The sequence below is a fragment of the Ambystoma mexicanum genome, chromosome 3p, assembly GCF_040938575.1.
Source record: "Ambystoma mexicanum isolate Mex_15411 chromosome 3p, UKY_AmexF1_1, whole genome shotgun sequence".
Taxonomy (NCBI): domain Eukaryota; kingdom Metazoa; phylum Chordata; class Amphibia; order Caudata; family Ambystomatidae; genus Ambystoma; species Ambystoma mexicanum.
This window is the reverse complement of record NC_090925.1, coordinates 356,450,827-356,475,543: the sequence shown is the minus strand read 5'-3', so window position 1 is coordinate 356,475,543 and position 24,717 is coordinate 356,450,827. Positions and strand designations below refer to the sequence as shown.

Below are 24,717 nucleotides of genomic sequence, written 5' to 3'. Positions count from 1 at the left end.
TTGGCGAGCAGCAGTGGGAGTTCTCTGTTGGGTCTGTCGGTGCAGACTCGAGTACACAACCAAAAGAGGAAAGCAAGCTGAACTGTGCGGGGAGACTCTGCACTGCAGATCCTGACAAGGAGAGAAGACCGAAGAGCCAACAGAGACAATCCTGGTCCCAGGAAGACCTGGTGATGAACTGAATCCCTGAGAAGGTAAAGGGAGGTACAGAAGACTCAGAGGGGACAAGGAAGCAGGTGTTTGAGACATTCCAACAACGTTCCCTCAGCAAAGTGTGAGCGGAGTAACTATTGGGCCTAGCCTAGCTCAATCATACCTCCAGCATCATTTTATTTGTGTCAGAGGCAGACAGAAACCCACTGACCACCAGCGAAGGACCTGGGACCCAAAAATAGATATTGAGGGCATAAGAGGAAATCGTCCATGTCACAGTGGCAAACCGAGAACTAATGACTACCACAGAAGGACCTGGGACCCAAAAGCAGAAACTGAAAACATAAGAGGAGATCTTCCTCGTCACAGTGAGAAAGAGAGAACCACTGACCACCAGAGCAGGGTCTGGGACCCGAACAAGATTTGGGACTTTGCTAACAACAAACCAGAGTGGCAAAGTATACTTGAAGCTGAAAGTAGTGAGAAAGAACTGTGCCAATGAACACCAGAAGAAGGGAGTCAATCTCCTGGTACAGAAACAGGAGTTGTGATAAAGATGCCAGGGGGAGTCATTCCCTCTGCACTTGCTGCGAACTGTACCAAACAATACCAGGAGAAGGTAGGCATTCTATTGGTCCTGAGCTGGGAATTGTGCTGGAGACACCAGGGGAAGGAAGTCATTCCCCCTGGTTTTATTGCAAACTGTATATATCTATGCCAGGAGAAGGGGAACCATTCTCCTGGACGTGAAACTATATAAAGACTGGGCGATATCCTGCAAGCCTGGGGAAGAGAGTCATTCCCCCTGGCACTTTTTGTTTTAAGAGAGCATTCTTTTTGGACACTATCTGAAAAGCCATTCTCCTGAGGAAGGAACGTTCTGTTTGTTTATCCTTTAGTTGTAGTGTGAGGGATAGAAGTAGATTGTGACACAGGACAGTGGAGATTGATTTGACAGACATTCTGATGGACCCTTTTAGTATTAGTTATGAGGCGGGAAACCCCTCTTAGCGATAGGGACAGTTAGGTTTGTCAATAGGATAAAAGAAGTCTATAAGCAAAATCATGCCACCTTTGTGTCAGCTTCCTTCTTCAACACCCTTACACTAGATACTTATGCACAGAGTCTGTGGGCACATGTATCCATAGATTCGCTCTTCTCGTTTTTGTTGATTGGAAATGGTGCTGGCCTCTGGCAGCCTATACACTGAACCCACAAATGAGAACCAGTCGGCTTCCATTGTACTGTGTTCGAAGGGGAGCTGCTCACTGCTTGGGACCCCAAGAACGTAGTGGAAGACACCAATAGCTAGTGGGAGACAGGATGAGGCAGAAGAGCCACACAGGATCTCTCTGCTTTATTTATGTTATTCTATTGTATTGCTTATAGCACAAACCTAGCTCAAGAACAGCACACACTTCAGAACACGATTGTGCCAGAATTAGGCTTGGCATTTTATACAATAACGCAGTACTGTTGGTGGAGGCAGGGAGGACTTTTATTCGACCAGCAGGTATTGTTGAAAAGTCTCATTTTTTGTACTTTGCAGAACTGGGGGATGGTAGGGGCATTTGGAGCCTCCACCAGGATTGAGCTCCAGACGCCCGGGCGTGGCGGGAGAAGAACTGCTTGCGAGTCTTCTCTTTGCAGGCTAGGATTGACTCCAACCTTTTGATAGTTTTGCTATGTGAGGTGCTAGAGACTCCAGAGGTGTGGAGTTTAGCCACCTAGTAGGCTGGCGTTCCCTTTGAGACTGCTCTGTAGATGATACATGCAGTTTTGAGGGTCTAGTGTATAGTCTCCAGCTTTACCTAGCAGTCCCTATGTCTCAATAGGAGAAAGACTAGATACCTCTGATTAATGTTACATAAATAGATTCTCCATTCAAGAACTGGGCAAATATGCCATATTGCACATTTATTAGTGATAAATCGAAACCAACAATTTCATATCTCGGGAGGATAGCTCAGTGGCAACGTGCTCACCTTGGAATCAAGAAGGCAATGAGCAACACAGGTTCGATCCCCGGGTCTGCGCTTAGAAACCTCTGGGTATTAAACGCGTTATAAATAACCTATCATATCATATATAGTACATTTTGCACAATTGATCAAACTAAACATATAGTGAGAAAGGTTTCTCTAAAACATGTGAAAAGCATTCATCTGAATACATTGGAACATATATAAACATATTCTGTAGAAAGATGTACATGAATTATAAAACAATGATCACAATGAGGTATATCGATGCAATGAATGGATACTGTGTAGCAAAAACCCCACAATTGAAAATTAGACCCCAGAGAACTATCAGGACATAGTGGAGATTTGTACTCTATTCTCTGTACACGAACACAGTTATATCAAAAATATATAGTTCTGTGTTTGAATCCCTACATGTTTCGGTCCTAAAAGCTCCTATGCAGGTCATTCCTCAGGGGTTGGAACAATACAGTAAAATGTGCTGCAAACTGAGCGGTCTCGTAGAACAAGGGGGTAACTTAAGAAGTTACTGTGTGGGATGAGAAAATCATCAAAACTCCTCTCAATGCTGTCCCAGAAGATAAAACCACCGGATGAGATGTGTCCTGTGAATGAAAGGAGAATCATTAACATTGAGCAATATAGTTACTCTGTATTGAAGACAGACTAACTAGTCTTTTTTCTTTCATTATGTTGGACATATTGATATCCCAGACAGCACATCTATCCCCACCACACCTCTTTCATTTTCTGGGTTTTCCGTGTTTTGATATTGAGTTCCTATGTCTCTGCATATTTGTGAAGGTGGCTGATGGGGAGTGTCTTAAGGAATCTGTTCCTCCAACGACAACTGCACGACAAAGCCATCTGTAGCTTGACTCAAATGCAACTAAAGCTGGGTCCTTCCATATATATCATCAATTTACTTTACAATACACTTGCGCGTTCTCAATGTCACTGGGCCTAGTAAGATCGTTGTTTTTGTTCTCCTTTGTTCCCCTTCCCTTGCCTTGTCGCGCTCTGAAATACTTGTGTATGAGCGCGATAGAAATAAAATATCAATCAATCAACACTTGCAGTTGTTGGTAATGTCAATTAAGAATTAGGTTATTGCATTCTATTACCGCCACTGCTAGAAAGGCGGCCCACCCCGTTCGAAACTACCCTGTTCTGGGAATTTCGTTATGGTTATGTTATATTGCTAGTTTGCCCTATTCCTCTCTCTTTAGCCAAGGGAAGGGGTAAAGGGAGAGAAAGGTTAAATACACTTGAAAGAGTTCGACAGGTAGGAAAGGGAATGAAGGTTAGGGGCGTTTTGGTGGGGGGCACTTTGTGATCATTTACATACCAGCAGAGTCAGTCTAGAACTACCCAAGCATAGCTCTCGGAGCTAGGCCAATCTGTAATGCTCTTGTGAGCAAGCGTCTACTCGCGTGTGCAGTTTCTACTACTTACCCAGAAGTACTGAAATGAGTCAGCCATTGGTTGCCTGATTGGATTCAGATGTGCTCAAGCCTACCCTTGAAGCCTGGAGCTTGCTTGTCCATTATAGCGTGCCAGACCCCAAAGGGATATATCTGGGGTTACCCAGCGGACTGTCAGAAGAAACAAAGCCCAGGGTAGACCGTGCTCAAGAGAATAGGATAGAAACGGGGGAAGGGAGAGCAGGTGGGACTGCCTTTACTTTGAGTTGTGTTCTGCAATTGGCTGGAGACAGGGCAGAGGTGCTGGTAGAAAGAGACTGCACCCTCTCTAGCGCCCTTAGGGAATGGGTCTGTAAGTCTAGCTTAGGTATGTGTTGGGTTCATATCACAGTAGCTAGAGAGCCATGTAGAGGAAAGTACAGAGAGGAGAGGTCAGAGCACTCAGAGGGGGGCAGGGGAGCGGGGCTGCTGGCAAGCACGGGGCTGCATAACTGTGCTCCTCTATTGTGCCCTCCTAAATTGTGTGGACACCCCCTAGATCCCCAAATCTTCCCATTTCCAAAGTGGGCGGATCACCTCTGAAAAGTGGCTTCATAAAATGGCTGGACCCATCCACTTAGGCCTTCCTATAATGGACGCTGGCGCGGGCCCTTTGTGACCGGTTCTGTAGGGGGAAGCCTTCGGTTCCCTGCTTGCTAGGAGTTGGCTCCCAACACCAGCACCTCATACAGCAGCCGTATCCAAGAGGGAGCCTGCAAGAGTGGGAGGTACAACGTTCGCAAAGTTATCATTTTCCTAACATGGGCCTCAGAGGCCATTCACTTGAGTAGCTCCTAAAGGATGTGGCCTCTTTGTGTCATTGGTGGCCCTGGCTATGGCCATGCGGATGTGGCATGTCTTTGCATCTGACAACCTCTTTCACACCCATGCACCGCTGTCAGTGATGCGGGCATCTCGTGGGAGGTGCCAGATTCAGGAGGAGGGCCGGCCTTCTCAGTCAGTGCAGCACGTCTGCGGAATAATGTTACCTGCTTAACCCACGCTAAAATCGGATCAGACCACAAGCACACCACGTGACCTGCAGTGTGCGCGCCCTTCATACTTCGGCTCCTTGGCTCCACAAGGCAAAGGGCAACCTTTGATCAGGGTCGACCACTTCATGCGGATTCCAGAGCTATTGCTCCTTGGCACTTCAACTGCCCTGTGCTAGACTACATTACCATCTCTTCGGGCAGGAGTATGGATGTGTGCAGTGTGCTACAGCACAGATCCAAACAGAACAAGCATCCATACCTCGATCTAACGGTAGCTGTCACTCAACATCAGCGTGCATCCACACACACACCAGTCCACTAGAAAGGGAGCTGTCACCAACAGCGTCCATCCACACACAAACACACACATACACACCAGTCCACTAGAAAGGGAGCTGTCACTTACCATCAGCGTCCATACACACACGCACTCACGCACACACACACACCAGTCCACTCGAAAGGGAGCTGTCACTTACCATCAGCGTCCATACACACACGCACTCACGCACACACACACGCCAGTCCACTGGAAAGGGAGCTGTCACCAACAGCGTCCATCCACACACACATACACACCAGTCCACTAGAAAGGCAGCTGTCACTTACCATCAGCGTCCATACACACACGCACTCACGCACACACACACACCAGTCCACTGGAAAGGGAGCGGTCACTCAACATCAGCGTCCATCCACACACACACACACACACACACACATACACACACCAGTCCACTAGAAAGGGAGCGTTCACTCAACATCAGCGTCCATCCACACACACAGACACACACACACCAGTCCACTGGAAAGGGAGCGGTCACTCAACATCAGCGTCCATCCACACAGACACACACACACACACACACACACCAGTCCACTAGAAAGGGAGCGGTCACTCAACATCAGCGTGCATCCACACACAGACACCAGTCCACTAGAAAGGCAGCTGTCACTTACCATCAGCGTCCATACACACACGCACTCACGCACACACAGACACCAGTCCACTAGAAAGGGAGCTGTCACTTACCATCAGCGTCCATACACACACGCACTCACGCACACACACACACCAGTCCACTAGAAAGGGAGCGGTCACTCAACATCAGCGTCCATCCACACACACACACAGACACACACACACCAGTCCACTAGAAAGGGAGCGGTCACTCAACATCAGCGTCCATCCACACACACACAGACACACACACACCAGTCCACTAGAAAGGGAGCGGTCACTCAACATCAGCGTCCATCCACACACACACAGACACACACACACACACCAGTCCACTCGAAAGGGAGCGGTCACTCAACATCAGCGTCCATCCACACACACACAGACACACACACACCAGTCCACTAGAAAGGGAGCGGTCACTCAACATCAGCGTGCATCCACACACAGACACCAGTCCACTAGAAAGGCAGCTGTCACTTACCATCAGCGTCCATACACACACGCACTCACGCACACACAGACACCAGTCCACTAGAAAGGGAGCTGTCACTTACCATCAGCGTCCATACACACACGCACTCACGCACACACACACACACCAGTCCACTAGAAAGGGAGCGGTCACTCAACATCAGCGTCCATCCACACACACACAGACACACACACACCAGTCCACTAGAAAGGGAGCGGTCACTCAACATCAGCGTCCATCCACACACACACAGACACACACACACCAGTCCACTAGAAAGGGAGCGGTCACTCAACATCAGCGTCCATCCACACACACACACAGACACAGACACACACACACACACCAGTCCACTCGAAAGGGAGCGGTCACTCAACATCAGCGTCCATCCACACACAGACACCAGTCCACTAGAAGGGGAGCTGTCACTTAACATCAGCGTCCATACACACACGCACTCACGCTCACACACACACAAGTCCACTAGAAAGGGAGCTGTCACCATCAGCGTCCATACACACACGCACGCACACACACACACCAGTCCACTAGAAAGGGAGCGGTCACTCAACATCAGCGTCCATCCACACACACACAGACACACACACACCAGTCCACTAGAAAGGGAGCGGTCACTCAACACCAGCGTCCATCCACACATACACACAGACACCCATCCACCAGTCCACTAGAAAGGGAGCTGTCACTTAACATCAGCTTCCATCCGCACACACACACACCAGTCCACTAGAAGGGGAGCTGTCACTTAACATCAGCGTGCATCCACACATACACACACACACACACACACACGCGCACACACACACACACACACCGGTCCCCTAGAAAGGGGGCGGTCTCTCTAGATAGCACCCGAACACTGTCTGACACTGTGCTGTAAGGGAACCTGTGTGTAGGATGTTGTACACAGTGCTGTGTCCACACAGATCCTTCACGCTGACTGGCAAAGGACGTGTGTCACATCCAACAGGAACATTGTTCCTTGTTGGGTCTTCGGAAGGCAACGGTATTCTCGTCCTGTTTCTACAACCCCCACGTGAGAAAAAAAGGCCGAGAAGCACGAGTTCTACTCTGCAGAATCCGACTCACCATTCCCACTTGCCAGGTGTGATTGACAGGCCTTGGTATGGGCAAAGCAAAGGGAGCATGCAGTGTTTAAAACGTGATGTAACCGCACACGCTTGGCAGTATGCCATTTGTAAAAACAAGCTAGATATCACATGTTTTTCATTCAAGACAATGCAACCAATATTCCATGTACTAGAGGCAAATATACCAGTGCTGTTTGCATCAACAGTGTGTGGTGATATACATATATTGGCAACCTATTGCGCCTGCTGTGAAAAAAATAGGACTCTCCGGCAGGGGAGCCGATTTATGAATTTCCCAGGGAGGTGGGGGGCCCAAATACAGGAAGTGACATCACTGGCAGTTATATGACCGCAAATTTGCATGTAGTCGCCAACTTGGTGCAATGGCGCGCGGGGGTGGCGGGTGTTGGCGCGCGCAGCGCAGAACAGTGGAAACATTGGCTAGCATGCACTGCATATACTAAAGTCAAGAAAGAAGGAGATTTAAGCCTTCGAGTTGCATTCCAGTAAGACATCACTGCCCCTACTCCACCGCTCTATAATCGTCCAGCAACACAACTAGGATGGGAGAATGAAATGCTTGCTAAACAGAAGGTACAGCTGCAAGGTGGAGTATCACCACCACCACCAAAAAAAAAGTTCCCAATTCAAGGGAAACGAGAAGTAAATATGTTTCCCGATTAAAAAGTACAAAGCAAGACGTGTGTGGTGCCATAGTTCAGTAAAACATCAACAATTCAAACTTACAATAGTGCTGCTGTAGATTGGCCAGCCACAAGTGACATTTGCTAAGATGTTACCTCTGGGTAACCAGATAGAGTTAGGGATGTAGCTTAATCTTAAACCTTTCAGTGGACACATCAGATGTGCTGCTGAAGTATAATGCAATCCTGGCTGACGTATAATGCAATCCTGGCTGAAGTATAATGCAATCAAGTGTGGTTTCAGACTTGGGGGGGGGGGAGTGTTAACTGCTTTTAACATTGTAGTTTACCAGAAATTCTGGTAAAGTAGAGTACAATGTTAAAAACCAGTTACCCAGGCTCTCCCTGCACCCAGGTGATGTTTGGAACTGATGGAAGCACACACGTCTAAATGTTGTAGCCATGGTTGTCTCCATGTTTTAAAAACTCCCACTTTCCCGGTTTTCAACATTCATTTGAAACACCCCTTATTCAAAAAATGAAGGAGTCAGTAAAAAAGCCAATGCTGAAAAGCCTATTTCGCACAAGTAGTAAGACCCAAAGGGTAAGAGCGACTGTATAGCAGACCATGCCAATGTAGGATACTCCAGGATTACCTTCAGTCAAAATTCTCCCACTGCAATGTTCCTAAATTCAGATTGCAGAGTAGTGTCCGACTGAACCTCAATCAACTCTTCCTGGGCATCAAATGGATGATGCACCACCTCCTCTGCCAGAAAAGTCTGCATCACCCAGTCTTAATGGCAATATTTACTTCAGGGAAGTATTCATCAAAGCTGGACCTTAATGTTGCTATGTGGCTTGCCCAGCTCCAACTGTTCTTTTGCAAAGGTCTAGCTTCCTCTTGAAGGCAAATACATTTTTATTCATTCTTTCCTCTGTGTTCCCATGTCCACAGGAATGCCCCCAAAGGTGGGATTGGGAGTTTCTGGGGTGGTGAGTTCTAGTGGTCTTAGTTTCCTTTATAAAATACACAAATCACATAGTATGTCAACCAGACAATGTATCATTGTGTACAGCTTAAAGGGGGCCACCTGACCCAAAGCAGCACACTAGGAGATGTATTTTGGAACAATCAACATTGTAAACACACCTCTAGTTTAGATTGTAAAGAGTGCTTGTGCTGCAATTACAAGCACCCAGTTAATAAAGTCCAGACTTAAAACCCTTGATCAGCATTCAGTGAGTAAAATAACCTTATAAAAATGAAATGCAGTTTTGCATAAAATTACAGAGAATTTTGGGATTATCAGGCACTGGCAAGCGGGCTCTGCTGTTGCTGTGGGAGAAGTGAGACTTGCAATGCCGACAAATTTAAGGTTAATATCTGCCGTTTATCACAAGATGGCAGGCCAGCATAGATCTTAACCACTGAATGCCCACTGAACAGCTATAAACCCTTCTATGTCAGAAAGAGGCTGATGTAGAGGAACCAGTGTTAGAAAGCAATGAGGTAATTATACTGTACCATATCCCGTGGGAGGTGATGCCCCCCCCAAGACTCAGTGAAGGCCCCTCGTGTCAAAAGGTTGAAAAGTCCTGCCGTCTCAGTCCCCACAGTCCTAACTTCTCCCCTGCTTAGAGTGGAAGCAGTCTGCGGCACACAGCTTGTAATGCAAATCGCACATTTTAAGTGTCAGGACAAAAAACAGAGAACTGAATACATTGCTGAGGTAAATGAGTTCTGACTGGCAACACTGGTAATACCGTATAGAGCCACATTATCGCACCGCCCAACTATGAGTATGAGGGCAAAGGTGGAGGAAAATCCTCCAGCAAGAAGCTGGAGGTATTTCCTCCACCATACCGCCCAAAATAGTACAATTTGGGATATTACCACCAGCACAATTACTACCAGCAGTAATACCGCTGAAATCCACCATGGAGTCCTATGGACTCCAATTAATGGGGACTAACACTGCCTACCACCACTTGTAATCCAGCAGTAATACCGCCAGACCAAGTGGCAGTAATGGTAGTACAGTTTGGTGGTATCTCGGCAGATTTACAGGCCACACAGAGACATCACCTCTCTCCATGTCTTTTATTGTAAAGTGGATTACCAGGTGTCAGACCTGTAAAATACCCATGTCTCCTCTGGTGACTCAGACCCCCACCATTCCATCCTACATAAACTTGATGCCCCCAGGCTGTTCATCTTCTAGTCTACTTTTATTCAACCCATGTAGATCCAGGAACGTCATACTCCTGTTACTTTCATGGATTATTTTACTTCCTGTTCCTTAAAGCCAGGGGTCTTAAACATGTGGCTCTCCAGATGTTTTGGACTACGACTCCTATGATCCATCACCATTGACTATGCTGGCTGGGGCTGATGAGCATTGTAGTTCAACACATCTGCAGAGCTAAAGGTTGCAGAACCCGGCATCCAAGCAGAGGCCTGGAACTCCAGACTGCCACAAGCACCTTATCATTTGACTCTGGCTCTGAAATAGAGACTTTATGCCAGCCCTTTACCCACAAACACTGGTTGTTAATATCATACCTTGGAGCTGCACGCGTTAATAGCACTAGTGCAAGAAACAGACATTCAGGACGGGCAGTAAAAAGACTTCTGTGGGTCGTATGCGGCCTATGAGTTCACAGGGTTTGGTTGACCAGGGAATAGCACACGAGGCATGGAGTTGGGACAGGATGGCAGGTTAGCTGCTGGCAACCTTTCAGGTGGCAACCGTAAACCCATGAAGAGGGAGCGGAGATGTGCAGTGCTTCTTTGCCCCCTGATTCTCTGATTTGTCAGAGCTACATTTTCAAAGCCTCTCTCTGAATGGAGCATGAGTGCATTCATCTCTCAGTTGACTCACACAGTTATTGTTCTGTCTGCGTCTTTCATTTGTTATAAAACAGCACCCAAGGTTGGTGGCTCTCAGGGGGTAAGGAGCCTGGGACGCTCCAAGGACAATGAACTGGCAGCCAGGGGGTTTTAGCAATGCGCTACTTTTGTAAACAAAATGAACCCCCAAAAAATCTTTTTTTGTGACTGCACCAGTAAATCATCAAGAATCGATGACTGGGAGAGAGGCTGCAGAAGAGTGAGTCACCCTTATTTGTATGGTACAGTAGCATAGATAGGAGAAAGAGGTTGGTTGGCTCTCGACTTACATCTACCTGTTCAGTAGCACACCTGGGAGTGGGTAATTGAACTGGCTTTGGGGTCCTCGTTTCTCTGTGATAGCATACTCTTGAGGGCATACTTTTTTAATGAACATTTAATTCCAACTGCATGTGTATACCAAGTGCTTAATTTGTAAAACAGTAGGTGCCTGTGCCCAAATATGTTCTAGCACTTCTGTGACACTTGGGCAGTTCCACACCACTGCTGCCACCCACGGTCGGACTGGGACAAGAAATAGGCCCAGTTACCCAAAAGAAAGTGGCCCACCCCTCGCCTCAAAAAAAGTGGCCCACCCCTCGCCTCACGACACTTGGATCTGATGATATCGCCGAAAGTGATGTAATTTGACCCCACACCAAAGTGACATCCCGGGAAGAAATGAAACACAACCTTTCACCCCTTGACAAAATAGGAAGTGGATTAAATAGCATTGTTGCTAAGTAAACTACACTACGAAAAATATGGTTATGATTTCACTAAGGTGATATACATTTCATACAACAATGTATCACCATACATATCATTAAAATCTGTGTGTATAGATCCATATTGTCAAATTACTGTGACTCCAAGCAGACGTCCAAGGCCACATGATAATATGGTATTATATAGCACTTACACTTAAGCTCCTTTTTATAGAACAAATATGCATACAATATCACCCAACCTGTGTTGGTACTCATATCTACCCAAGAAGGATGAAAGGTTTTTGAAGAATAAAAAATGAAAAAATAAATTTGAAAAAAATGAATTTTTCTCAAAAAATGTTTTCAAACCGGCCCAAGCATGGCCTGAAACGAGCCCTTACTCCCCAGGGACGATTTCAGCCCGGCCAGGGGCCAATCCGACCCTGCTGCCACCACCCATAGTGCGACAGAGGCCTGGCCTTTGTGGGTCCTCACGCCTCAGGCTCCATTAGGAGCCTATTCATGAAGACAAAAAAAAGCAGACACCTTCTTTTGCTGTGATGACCATCATCAAGGCAAAAGAAGGTGTGCGCTTTTTCTTTAGGCTGAGTAGTGTGGGTTCACTTTGCTGCTCTTACCAGATCCCTACCTAAGTAATAAATCACAGACAACTTATGTGTATGGAAAAGTTGTAGGCCGTAGGCATTTTATTTTCTTACAGAAAATAAAACACAACAAAATAATTACACTGCCATATGCTTTTGGGCACATTGGGCCTCATTACACGGTAGGCGGTGAGCCATGGCGCTATTAGCGCCATGGTTCATGCCGGTAAAATACCGGCACCGCCTTGGCGGAAAGGGGAATTACCGCCCCATTCCAAGGTTGGCGGGGCGGTAATTCCCCCTTCCACCATTGCCCTTCCCCATTCCCATTTTTGCCCCATAGGGCTCAATGGGAATGGGGAAGGCGCTAATTACGGTACTGCAAATTGCGGTACCGTAATTAGCTCCCTGGGTCCCTTTGCGGGTTGGTTTTTAACGCCTGCAAAAAGCAGGCATTAAATCCCCCAACCCGCAAAGGGACCTCGTAGTAAGGCGGTAAGGATTTACCGGTACCAGTATTTTACCGGTACCGGTAAATCCTTACCGCCATCCGTGTAATGAGGCCCATTGTGTCCAGTCCCGAAGTTGCCCAAGGCACCTCCTGAGTCCTTGTTATCCCTGGGCCTTCGTTCCTGGGCACATGCCGCCTACGACATGTCTTGGACCGTGTACCGAAAGAGTACTTGGCGTTCCTTCTTCTGCCTGCTCCTTCTTTTCTTGGACCGCGTACCAAAAGAGTACTCAGCGTTCTTACTCCTGCTTGCTCCTTCTTTCTTGGACCGTGTACCGAGAGAGTACTCGGCGTACCTGCTCCTGCCTGCACCCTTCTTCTTCCGTTATTGTTGTAGGGTGGGTTGGGTGGCAAACCTTTTTCCTTCCCCTTCTCCAGGCACTAAGAGCCTACCCGAGAGAGGTGAGCTCTTACCTGGTTTGTGCCGCCTCTCCTTTTCCAGGCTTACTTGTACCCCCCCCGGACTTTTGTTCCTTCCTGGGGGCGGTCGGGTTACCCCCCTGGCCCCTTGCTATTACATTTTGCACCTTCCCAGGTGCTGTTTACTGCCCTTCCTGGGCTTTAGTTTCTTGTGGTGCCGTTCGGTCGCCCCTCCCTACTCTTTTGCGCCGTTTTCCCCCACCCCGTGCCTAAACTCTCAGACCCTCTATCGTCCCGCATTTCATGCGGCCCGGGGCCTGGGTCATTGTCTTTATAAATAGGCTCCTAATGGAGCCTGAGACCTCACAAAGGCCCGGCCCCTGTCGCACTAAGCATGTGTGGCAGGGGCCGTGGACCTTTCACCCTCCCAGAAGTCCTCTGCCCCTGCTCGGCTTACCTGTGACCTCTGAACCGGATGTAATGCGCGTCCCGAGCCCAGCAGACATAACAGCGCCCAGCGCCCTCTGGGGGCACATACATTTAACATTACAGACTCACCCAATATTCCTGCTGGGAGGGAGGGGGAGGCTTCCCAAGAGCAGTCTGAGGGGTCCACCCCCACTCGAGAGCTAGAGGGGCCCACAGTCTCGGAGTCGCCCCCAAGTGTCCGGTCTGCACGCGGATATGAGTGATGCCAGGATAACAAGGCCAGGGTTTCCTTCAGGTTCGGGGACACTCTGAAGCTCTGATCACATGACTGGGGGTGAAGGGGGGGGGGCTTCACACACGGCACGGCAGAGTCATCACGCCATTCCCACGGTCAATGCAAATATCCTGGCAAACCCCAGAGCGGCCCTCAACGGAAACACTGGCGGCCAGGGAGCACAAAAGGCCGTTCAGCCCCGAAATATTGCATACTCTTTTTGGGGATTCGGGAGCACGTGTTCACGCGTTTAGATTTCATATTTTCTCACCGCGAATCTCCTGGTTGTACCGACGCGTATATTCAGGACACGTTTAATAAATGATGGTGTGTAATTGGCAGAAATGTCCCGCGTGCTCTTGGATTCCTTGTTTGCTCTAAAGATTCCCAGGCGACGGGTTTCCTCCGCGTGTTCAGGACCTGGGACAGCGGCAGGCGGAGGAGTCGTTTCAGGTCACAGTGGCTTTCTTCTTCGGCACACGCGACCATCCCTTCCCCCTCACACTGTGCAGAGCGCCCCTCCCTCGCCTTACCCTCCCTCCCTACCTCCGGAGCGTCCCCGCTCTATTCACTAGTCCACGTCTCATCATCTCCTCTATATACTGCACCATCATTCCCCCTTTTCAGCGGAGCACCGCCCCAACTTTACACGAGAAGAGCCCTCCTCGCGCACATTAGACGATACCTCTGCCCCTACCCCGCAGCATCCACGCCCTAATGCACTAGCTCGTGCCTCCTCTATATGCCACACTATCATTCGTTCCGCTCACCCTCGCCTTACACTATAGCCCACCGCGCCCCTCCTCCTTTACACTAGACTCCCACCCCTTCCCTTACACCGGAGCATCCCGGCTCTAATACACGAGGCATCCACCCTACCTTACACGGGAAGAGCCCCTTTCCCTTGCACTGGGCTCGAGGATCACTTTACTCGTCACTGAAACAGCCCTGCTTTCTTAAACCAGGCCATAATCACCCCTGCACTAGAGCACCCCTACTCAATAACCCCAAACCAGTCCTCCTCCCTTACACTGGACAGTGCCTCATTCCTTGCACCAGAACACCTCCACTTACGCCACGGCGGCCATCCCGACTTACAGCATGGCGCCCACTTCCAGTTACACCACAGTGCCCACCACCGCTTAGACCATGGTGCCCACCTCCACTTACACCACAGCGCCCATCTCCACTTACACCATGGCGCCCATCTCCACTTACACCATGGTGCCCATCTCCACTTACACCTTACACCACAGTGCCCACCTTCACTTACACCACGGCACCCACTTATACTGCGGCACCCATCTCCACTTACACCGCAGCACCCATCTCCACTTACACCACGGCACCCAAATCCACTTACACTGCGGCACCCAAATCCACTTACACCGCGGCACCCACCTCTACTTACACCATGGCACCCACCTCTACTTACACCATGGCACTCACCTCTACTTACACCGTGGCACCCATCTCCACTTACACCTTACACCACAGCGCCCACCTCCACTTACACCTTACACCACAGCGCCCACCTCCACATACACCTTATACCACGGAACCCACCTCCACTTACACTGCCGCACGCATCTGCACTTACACCGCGGCACCCATCTCCACTGATACAATGGCACCCACCTCTACTTACACCGTGCCGCCCGCCTCTATTTACACCATGGCACCCATCTCCACTTACACCTTACACCCCAGTGCACACCTCCACTTACACCACGGCGCACACCTCCACTTAGATCATGGCTCCCACCTCCACTTAGACAACAGCACCCCTCCTAATCTCTTACGCCCCAGCCTCTCATCGCCCCGCTTAGCCCTGTCTGCAGATGATTTATGAATGCCCTATGAAGGGTTTAAGCCATGCCACACGGATGGTTCCCCCAGTGCCCTGCAGATGGCATGCTACTCTGTACTGTGGATGCCTAACCTCTGGTCCTGCTATACCCACGATGGGGGCACGCCTCCCTGTTCTGGTTTAGTCCCTGCCCTGAATTTAGATTACCCCATACTCTACACAGTTTCTGTTTACAGCTGGTCATGAGGAAGGTTGGCCGCCTGTCCTGTCATGGTTTACCCCCTGCCCTATGACTGGTCTAGCCCCACAGCCTGTGAGTGGGCTAACACCTGCACTGTGCTTGGATTGCCCGCTGCTCAGTAGACGACTCACCCCCTGTGCGGCGTGATCCAAGGCCTTGCTCCCCATGCAGGATGATAAGCTGGAGAGGAGTGCGGCGTGATCCAAGGCCTTATTCTCCATGCACGATGATAAGCTGGAGAGGAGTGCGGCGTGATCCAAGGCCTTATTCCCCATGCACGATGATAAACTGGAGAGGAGTGCGGCGTGATCCAAGGCCTTATTCCCCATGTACGATGATAAGCTGGAGAGGAGTGCGGCGTGATCCAAGGCCCTACTCCCCATGCACGATGATAAGCTGGAGAGGAGTGCGGCGTGATCCAAGGCCCTACTCCCCATGCATGATGATAAATTGAAGCGGAGTGCGGCGTGATCCAAGGCCTTACTCTCCATGCCTGATGATAAGCTGGAGAGCAGTGCGGCGTGATACAATGCCTTACTCCCCATGCACGATGATAAGCTGGAGAGGAGTGTGGCGTGATCCAAGGCCTTATTCTCCATGCACGATGATAAGCTGGAGAGGAGTGCGGTGTGATCCAAGGCCTTCCTCCCCATGCACGATGATAAGCTGGAGAGGAGTGCGGCGTGATCCAAGGCCTTCCTCCCAATGCACGATGATAAGCTGGAGAGGAGTGTGGCGTGATCCAAGGCCTTACTGGCCATGAATGATAAGCTGGAGAGGAGGGCGACGGGATCCAGTGTCTTGAAAGTGGGCAGTAGATCATGAAGCAGGAGCAGGCAGGGGCCCTCGTTAACATTCACCCAAAGGATGTCTTTCACCGCCTAGAGAAGGGCCAGCTCTGCGATTCGACAAGAAAAGAATCCAGATTGATGGGATTCAAGGAGACCAACTTGATGTATGTGAGATTGAAGCTTGTGTGCACAACATTCTCAGTGATCTTACAGGAAAGGAGGACTGGACATCCATCAACTGTGCTGTTACCTTGTCCCTGGGGGCTGTACCTGGGAATACCTTAAGAGATGGAGGCAGGAGTAAAGCAGAGATGTCACTCCATTTGTGATTGTAAGGGATGAGTCTTTATTAGCTCCTGTCCTCAGGTACACGCCAGGACTACACCAAAGAGATACTGGTGCCCACCAGCCAGGCACTGTAGGATTCCATGCATGACATGGGCCATGACATTCCAAGGCATTCGCTCGCACTACATGTGCCATCAAGGTTGGTTTATTTTAGCTGTAGATTAGACCAGTTTAAAAAGAGACCCAAAGATGGCCTAAGACCGGGAGGAATTGATGACCCTTGGAGGGGGGTTTCCCCGGGAGCAGTTTAATTTCGATGGATTACAATTATCGGAGTAAATTGTGGGTTGGAAGGACTGAACCGCTGAGGAGAAACCCTCAGATGACAGGTCCGGAAGTCTGCCCTGAGTAAGACCGTTCATAGACAGGTTAGAGGGGCAGTCATTGGAAGAAGGTAGGACAATGCCGAATTTAGCAGATTGGTGGGTAGAGCAAAGAAAAGTGATTTCAACTAATGGTGTGACTTGTAAATGTTACCTATTCCAAACACGTTGCTTTAGCCCACGATCGGAGGTGTGTTCCTGCTTCCAGGTACATGTTTTATCTCCTGATCATTGGGTGGAGCCCCTTTTTCATGAAAATGGGGTTCGCCCGGTACTGTGAGTGAAGTATTTAAAGATCCAGGAGGGCCACTCGCGCTCAGATTGGTAGTTGATCTGAAACCATATCAAAATATCACAAAATTCTATCTAGTAGTAAACAGATAAGTCAACAAAGATTATGGAGTTTATTCCACGTATTGAACAGCCGACACGTGTTTCGACCACCTGGTCGTTTTCAAGGCTGTGAATCGTCCATTGTATTGTAATATTTGTGAAATTAACAAACATGGTCCAAAAATGGTCACGTTGTAAACAATGTCAATAATCATACAAGGACATATCCACAAATCATATTCATCAATATAATTGACAATAATTGATAAATATAAGACAAACCAAACATATCCCATTTCAGTACAGAGGCGGGTAGTGGATTCAGATATGCAAAATTAAAAGAAGAAATAGAAGATTCCAAAATAAATAAAAGACATAAGTCAAAACACTACTCAACAAAAACATCTACTGTGAGTGGTTTACCCTTTGATGTGCGGACTGTTTACCCCCAGCTCTTTCAGGGGCTTAACCAAGGCCTTGTGGCTGGTCTCCAGCTTCCCTGGAGCTGCTCTACTCCGACCCTCCCTGAAAGGGTTAAGCAGTCCTTTGTGCAATGTTAATCCCCGTTCTGAATGGAGAGCCGCCGGCCCAAGGGAATTTCTGCCCTATGCCCTGAGGATTGTGTGATGCCTCTCCCATTCATGGTAGGCCCCCGTCCCGCTGAGGGTTCACCTCGACTCCTGTGGATGGGTCACCACCTGCTGAAGTGTAGCTTAGGCCACGCCCTGTGGGAGGTTCGTCGCCACTCTGGCCGGAGCACCCCCTGACCAGAGGATGTGTCCCCCAAAACTTGCGAATGGTTTACTCCCCACCATGCAGATCATATACCTGCGGGTACAGGGGCGGTTCAGACCCTGAACAGTGGCATGTTTACTCCCTGACCTCCACTTGGGTTACCCTTTTCCTGAGATGGATAGTTTACTCCATGCCATCTGGCTGCTTTACTCCATATCCTCTACTTGCTTACCCTTGTTTTGAGATGGTCCAGCCATGTTCTGTGGGTGGGTTGCCCCTGCCCATTGGGTGGCTAACCTTGTTCTGAGGTGGCCCACCCGGGCGCGTAGGTATTTCAGGCATTATCCTGCAGGGTCCTTAACCCTTGCCCCAGACCGTTCCAATAGCTAGTGTAGCCCTTCCTCTGGGGATGTCTCCTGCCTCCAGAAAGGACCCATACCTGCTTTGTGGCCAGTGCCGCGTAATGGGGCACCCTTGCAGCTAGGGGGCACGGGGGAGTAATCGGTGGGCTCAGGGTGACATAACACACACACATATCTAAGGGCTGCCATAAGCAGCAGAACAACACAGGAAGTTTTTGGTGCCATTTCCCCCTACCCCCACCACCTTTTCACACAAACACTTACCAGGAGGAAAACACACCAGGGTGCGGGGGACAAGCCCAAGGACAGGAAGAGGAAGGGGGAAAAGAACAACGGGAGAGAAGGTGGCCGCACCCAGGCGTGAATGGCCGTCGGTGCCAGCCAGCCGGAGGGGCAACAAGCCCACAAAAATATGCATAGCCTCAGGCTATGTATGGGGAATGAAAAGAAGGAGCTGGCAGAGGGAATCCAGTCCTTCATGGTACGCACTGGATGTGTACCCTTAACACACAGTTGCACGGCCGCTGCATGCCACCAGGAGGCATGTGGGGCATTACACCCCTTGCTCGACATCGCGCCTCTCACCCCCAGACCTGCACTGTGGGTAGATGACGTGCGGATCCTTGGCCCCAGCTCCCTTTCCACACCCTCCGATGCCCAGGCCAGCCCCAATGCTGCTGCCCACATCCTCGTGTGGTAGCTCTCGTCGTGCCCCGTGTCCTCGCACACATTTCCCCTCGCCCGAGTCACCCTGTATCTAGGGTGACCAGACGTCCCGGTTTTTCCGGGACTGTCCCGGTTTTTGCTGCTCTGTCCCCCTTTCTCAAGATTATGTTCCCATTGGAAACTGCAGTGGTCCCGGTTTTTGGTAGTGTGTCTTCATAGCTGGCAGGCATAGCTCGCAAAGAAGAAATGCTGCATTTTACAAATTAAGATAGTGTTCGTTTGTTAGAAATTGATTATAAAATGTGTTTATTTTAACAGTAACACTGAAACCGCCTCTCCTCCAAACGCTACTTAAGTGTAGTGCCTTGACAGTGCCACTTTCAAGAGTTAGTCCTACTTTTATGTTAGTTGCCCTGTCCCGGTTTTTTACTTTTTAAATCTGGTCACCCTACCTGTATCCCATGCAGAGCCCACATTATTTTGAGAGGGGCCTCCCCTTCCCATCAGTCTGTTTCAGACAGAATGCATTATCCCGTGCCCAGCTGCCGCCAAGCCTTCCTGCCCGCCAGGCCTACCCTTTGGATGTGTTACCACCTGCCTGTGGGGTTCCGCGCCCCTCCTCTCCTCCCTAGTTCTAGACAGCTCTGCTGAGGGGGAACCCCGCAGCTCACAAGCGCGGGCAAGTAACCTGGGGGGCAAGAGAGCGTAAGGGGGGGGTGCAGAACACTGGCGGCCAGACGCAGGGTCTGCACCTCCCCCAGCCAGCTACAAAGAGCCGGGAAGGGCAGGCTCGGGCCTCACAAGGTGTGCGGCACGTCAACATGTGCCGTATCTACCTGAGAAACCCAGGGGAGGCAGGTGACCTGCGAGGGTCACCAGGAGGCACCAACTGTGGTCAGCACCAGGCGGCCGGGGGCGGGGTAAGCCGCCCCCACACACTGACAGGGCCGGATGCCATCAGGAGAGGAATGTAAGAGGCTGCCTGGGCAGCAAACAACACTAACCTGTACGGAGCACCACGCAAGAACCCGCCCACCCAAGAAAAGAAGGACAAAAGGGGAGAAGCGGAGAAATACAGGGCCACGAACGGGGTCCACGTTACAGGGCCCCGACCGGGACCCACGTCGTGGGAAGAGAAAGGCGGCACAGGCTAGGGGGCACAACCCTGGACCTCGTGCCCAAAGGTGTACATTATGTATGATATAGTTATTATTATTATGACTATTTTGGGTAATATTACGTAATGTACAATAAAAACCCACTCCCTTTTTATTGGCAACACTTACACAATGTGTCAGTAATCATTGGGGAATAATATGGGTAACTGTCGCCAGCATACTGCTTCCTTGCCCTGTGTGGTCGTACGCAACAGCTGCCGCCCCTTCTCTCGCCCCCCCCCCACTTTACTTCCAGATCTGCCCTGCGGTCTCTTGCTCCCCAGATCTCCTTCTGCCTGCGGTGGTTGCAGGCAGTATCTTGTGAGCACAATACCACACCCCACCTTACCCCATAGCCCACGCATAACAATAGCCGCCTTGTGGATCATTTACTCCTCAGCCTGTAGTTTCTTACCCACCTTGCACAGAGCTGTGCCCCCGTCCCCATTACCACCAAGACCTGCCCTGGCCTGTGGATGCTTTACTCCTCAGCCTGTAGTTTCTTACCCATCTCCCAGAGTTGTGCTCCCCTCCCCAATACCACCAAGACCTGCCCTGGCCTGTGGATGCTTTACTCCTCAGCCTGTAGTTTCTTACCCACCTTCCACAGAGCTGTGCTCCCCTCCCCATTACCACCAAGACCTGCCCTGGCCTGTGGATGCTTTACTCCTCAGCCTGTAGTTTCTTACCCACCTTGCACAGAGCTGTGCCCCCGTCCCCATTACCACCAAGACCTGCCCTGGCCTGTGGATGCTTTACTCCTCAGCCTGTAGTTTCTTACCCACCTTCCACAGAGCTGTGCTCCCCTCCCCATTACCACCAAGACCTGCCCTGGCCTGTGGATGCTTTACTCCTCAGCCTGTAGTTTCTTACCCACCTTGCACAGAGCTGTGCCCCCGTCCCGTTACCACCAAGACCGGCCCTGGCCTGTGGATGATTTACTCCTCAGCCTGTAGTTTCTTACCCATCTCCCAGAGCTGTGCTCCCCTCTCCATTACCACCAAGACCTACCCTGGCCTGTGGATGCTTTACTCCTCAGCCTGTAGTTTCTTACCCACCTTCCACAGAGCTGTGCTCCCCTCCCCATTACCACCAAGACCTGCCCTGGCCTGTGGATGCTTTACTCCTCAGCCTGTAGTTTCTTACCCACCTTGCACAGAGCTGTGCCCCCGTCCCGTTACCACCAAGACCGGCCCTGGCCTGTGGATGATTTACTCCTCAGCCTGTAGTTTCTTACCCATCTCCCAGAGCTGTGCTCCCCTCTCCATTACCACCAAGACCTACCCTGGCCTGCGGATGCTTTACTCCTCAGCCTGTAGTTTCTTACCCACCTTCCATAGAGCTGTGCCCCCGTCCCATTACCACCAAGACCTGCCCTGGCCTTTGGATGCTTTACTACCCAGCCTGTAGTTTCTTACCCATCTCCCAGAGCTGTGCTCCCCTCCCCATTACCACCAAGACCTGCCCTGGCCTGTGGATGCTTTACTCCTCAGCCTGTAGTTTCTTACCCACCTTCCACAGAGCTGTGCTCCCCTCCCCATTACCACCAAGACCTGCCCTGGCCTGTGGATGCTTTACTCCTCAGCCTGTAGTTTCTTACCCACCTTGCACAGAGCTGTGCCCCCGTCCCGTTACCACCAAGACCGGCCCTGGCCTGTGGATGATTTACTCCTCAGCCTGTAGTTTCTTACCCATCTCCCAGAGCTGTGCTCCCCTCTCCATTACCACCAAGACCTACCCTGGCCTGTGGATGCTTTACTCCCCAGCCTGTAGTTTCTTACCCAACTCCCAGAGCTGTGCTCCCCTCCCCATTACTACCAAGACCTGCCCTGGCCTGTGGATGCTTTACTCCCCAGCCTGTAGTTGCTTTCCCACCTTCCACAGCGCTGTGCCCCCCGTCCCATTACCACCAAGACCTGCCCTGGGCTGTGGATGCTTTACTCCCCAGCCTGTAGTTTCTTACCCACCTTCCACAGAGCTGTGCCCCCATTCCATTACCAGCAAGACCTGCCCTGGCCTGTGGATGCTTTACTCCCTAGCATGTAGTTTCTTACCCACCTTCCACGGAGCTGTGCCCTGTCCCATTACCACCAAGACCGGCCCTGGCCTGTGGATGCTTTACTCCTCAGCCTGTAGTTTCTTACCCATCTCCCAGAGCTGTGCTCCCGTCCCATTACCACCAAGACCGGCCCTGGCCTGTGGATGCTTTACTCCTCAGCCTGTAGTTTCTTACCCATCTCCCAGAGCTGTGCTCCCCTCCCCATTACTACCAAGACCGGCCCTGGCCTGTGGATGCTTTACTCCCCAGCCTGTAGTTTCTTACCTATCGCTCAGAGCTGTGCTCCCCTCCCCATTACTACCAAGACCCGCCTGGCCTGTGGATGCTTTACTCCTCAGCCTGTAGTTTCTTACCCATCTCCCAGAGCTGTGCTCCCCTCCCCATTACTACCAAGACCCGCCTGGCCTGTGGATGCTTTACTCCCCAGCCTGTAGTTTCTTACCCACCTTCCACAGAGCTGTGCCCTCCGTCCCATTACCACCAAGACATGCCCTGACATGTGGCTGCGTTACACCCCAGCCTGTAGTTTCTCGCCCCCTCTCCGCGTTCTCCATCTCAGTCCCTTACCTCCAAGATCTGGAAAGTTGATGTTCTACCCCAGCCTAAAGGTTCCCGCCTCCTCGACCCCATTTCTCCCCCACGCCCCGCTTACCTCCAGGCCTGCTAAAGCTCGTGCCCTGTAGGTTCTCACCCAACTTCCCCGGTTTCCTGTGGTGATTTCAGCAGTATCATGAGGTCCATTTGCCCATTATTCCGTGGGCACATGCCCTATCAACTCATGCCCACCTGGCCTCCAGTCCTGTTCATCCCGTGGGTCCTTTATTCCCTGTCCATGGTACATCAGGCCAGCTTCCCCTTACCCGCCCCTCGCAGACATGCATCAATTATGTATGCGTTATCCCTTGCCCTGTGGGGTTGCAATCCCCCTACACATCTGCCCCGAGGATGGTTTACCCCTTGTCGTGTGGTCTCACGGCCCCAGTACCCCACACTCCCCCCTTGTCCCCAGGCCTGCTTTGGGGTGCTATAGCCCTTGCCCTATGGTTTCACGTGGCCCCTTCCCTGCAAATCTGCCCTGATGATGCTTCACGCATTATCCTGTGCTGGTTTGAGGCAGTAGCCTGTCACTCTCCCACTCCCCAAAAGCTTACCTTCAAGCCACTCCTTCAGATGCATTCACTGCCCCCACCCCTTGCCCCCAGACCTGCCCCGTGCACGAGTTATCCAATGGCCTGTGCCTGCACCCTCCCCCGTGGCCCCTCATCCTCCCCACTACCCGGCGAGCGGGTCGCCCCGCAGGCCCGCAGCCCCGCTCACCTCCAGACCTGGCCCAGCTGCAGCAGGTGGATCAGGCTCTGCAGGACCCAGCCGCAGAGGCGGCAGCAGCTGGCGCCCGCCGCGGCCGGAGGCACCGCCGGGACGCCGCCGCCGGCTCGGGCGCTGTCCTTGGTGCTGGCGCAGCCGCCGGCGCCCTCCTTGGCGCCCGGCACCCGCACGGCGGCGCTGGCCGGGCCCGGGCTCGAATGGTCATACACGAACCACCTGAAGCTGAGCAGCTGCACCACCAGCGAGGGCAGGAGCACGAAGAGCAGCGTGAGCCCGAACCACCAGCGCTGCCCCCGCAGCAGGTAGTCCGCCGCCAGCCAGAGGTCCGAGGCCCCGTCCGAGAAGAAGACGAGCAGCGCCAGCAGCACCCACAGGCAGTCCCGCAGCCGGTACTCCCGGGGCCCCCGGGCCCCCGCCGCCCCCAGCGCGCCGCCGCCGCCGCCGTCCGACTTAGCGGCCATGATGGAGGCGAGAAGGGGCGAGACTTCCGGAGGGCCCGGGAGGGGGTGGGGTGGCAAAGGATGGAGATGGGAGGGGACAGGAGTGGAAAGCGAGAGATAGGAGGGGTGGGAAAACGAGGAGAGACGCCAGGATGGATAAGGTATGGGGGAGGGGTCGAGAGATGGGAGCGGCTAGGAGGGTCCGCCTGGGATGGGGCGCGTGCGAGAGGCGAGGGGAGAGGACCAGGCGGTGGGTCTGCTGGGGACAAGGTGTAGGGGGGGACGGGGCGGGGGGTGAGAGGAGGCAGTCCAAAGAACACGAGCCTAGAAGGGGAGAAGTACACGATCGAGGTGGGAAACGAGGAGGAGAGGCCTTGGGAGGGGTCTGTTAGGGGAGGGAAGGGCACGAAGCGTGGGGGACAGAGGGTGGGATGTGGCAGGCGGGCTATCCGTGTGCATTCATCTATCCCTGTATTCACCATCATGCATCCATCCATCATCCTGGGATGTAATGGCTCTGTCTATTCTTACACCCATCCTTTAATCTGCCTATCC

At 51.4% G+C, this 24,717-nt stretch overlaps 1 protein-coding gene across 1 annotated transcript in view; it reads right to left on the bottom strand.

Moving 5' to 3' along the window:
• The window catches only part of XKR7 (XK related 7), a 181,287-nt gene extending 156,784 nt beyond the window's left edge, over positions 1-24,503 (bottom strand). Inside the window, exon 1 of the mRNA XM_069651008.1 lies at positions 23,714-24,503. Within this exon, the coding sequence (XP_069507109.1) occupies positions 23,714-24,183 (470 nt within the window). The 5' untranslated portion in view covers positions 24,184-24,503. The remainder of the gene's footprint in view (positions 1-23,713) is intronic.
• Positions 24,504-24,717: the final 214 nt, after the last annotated feature.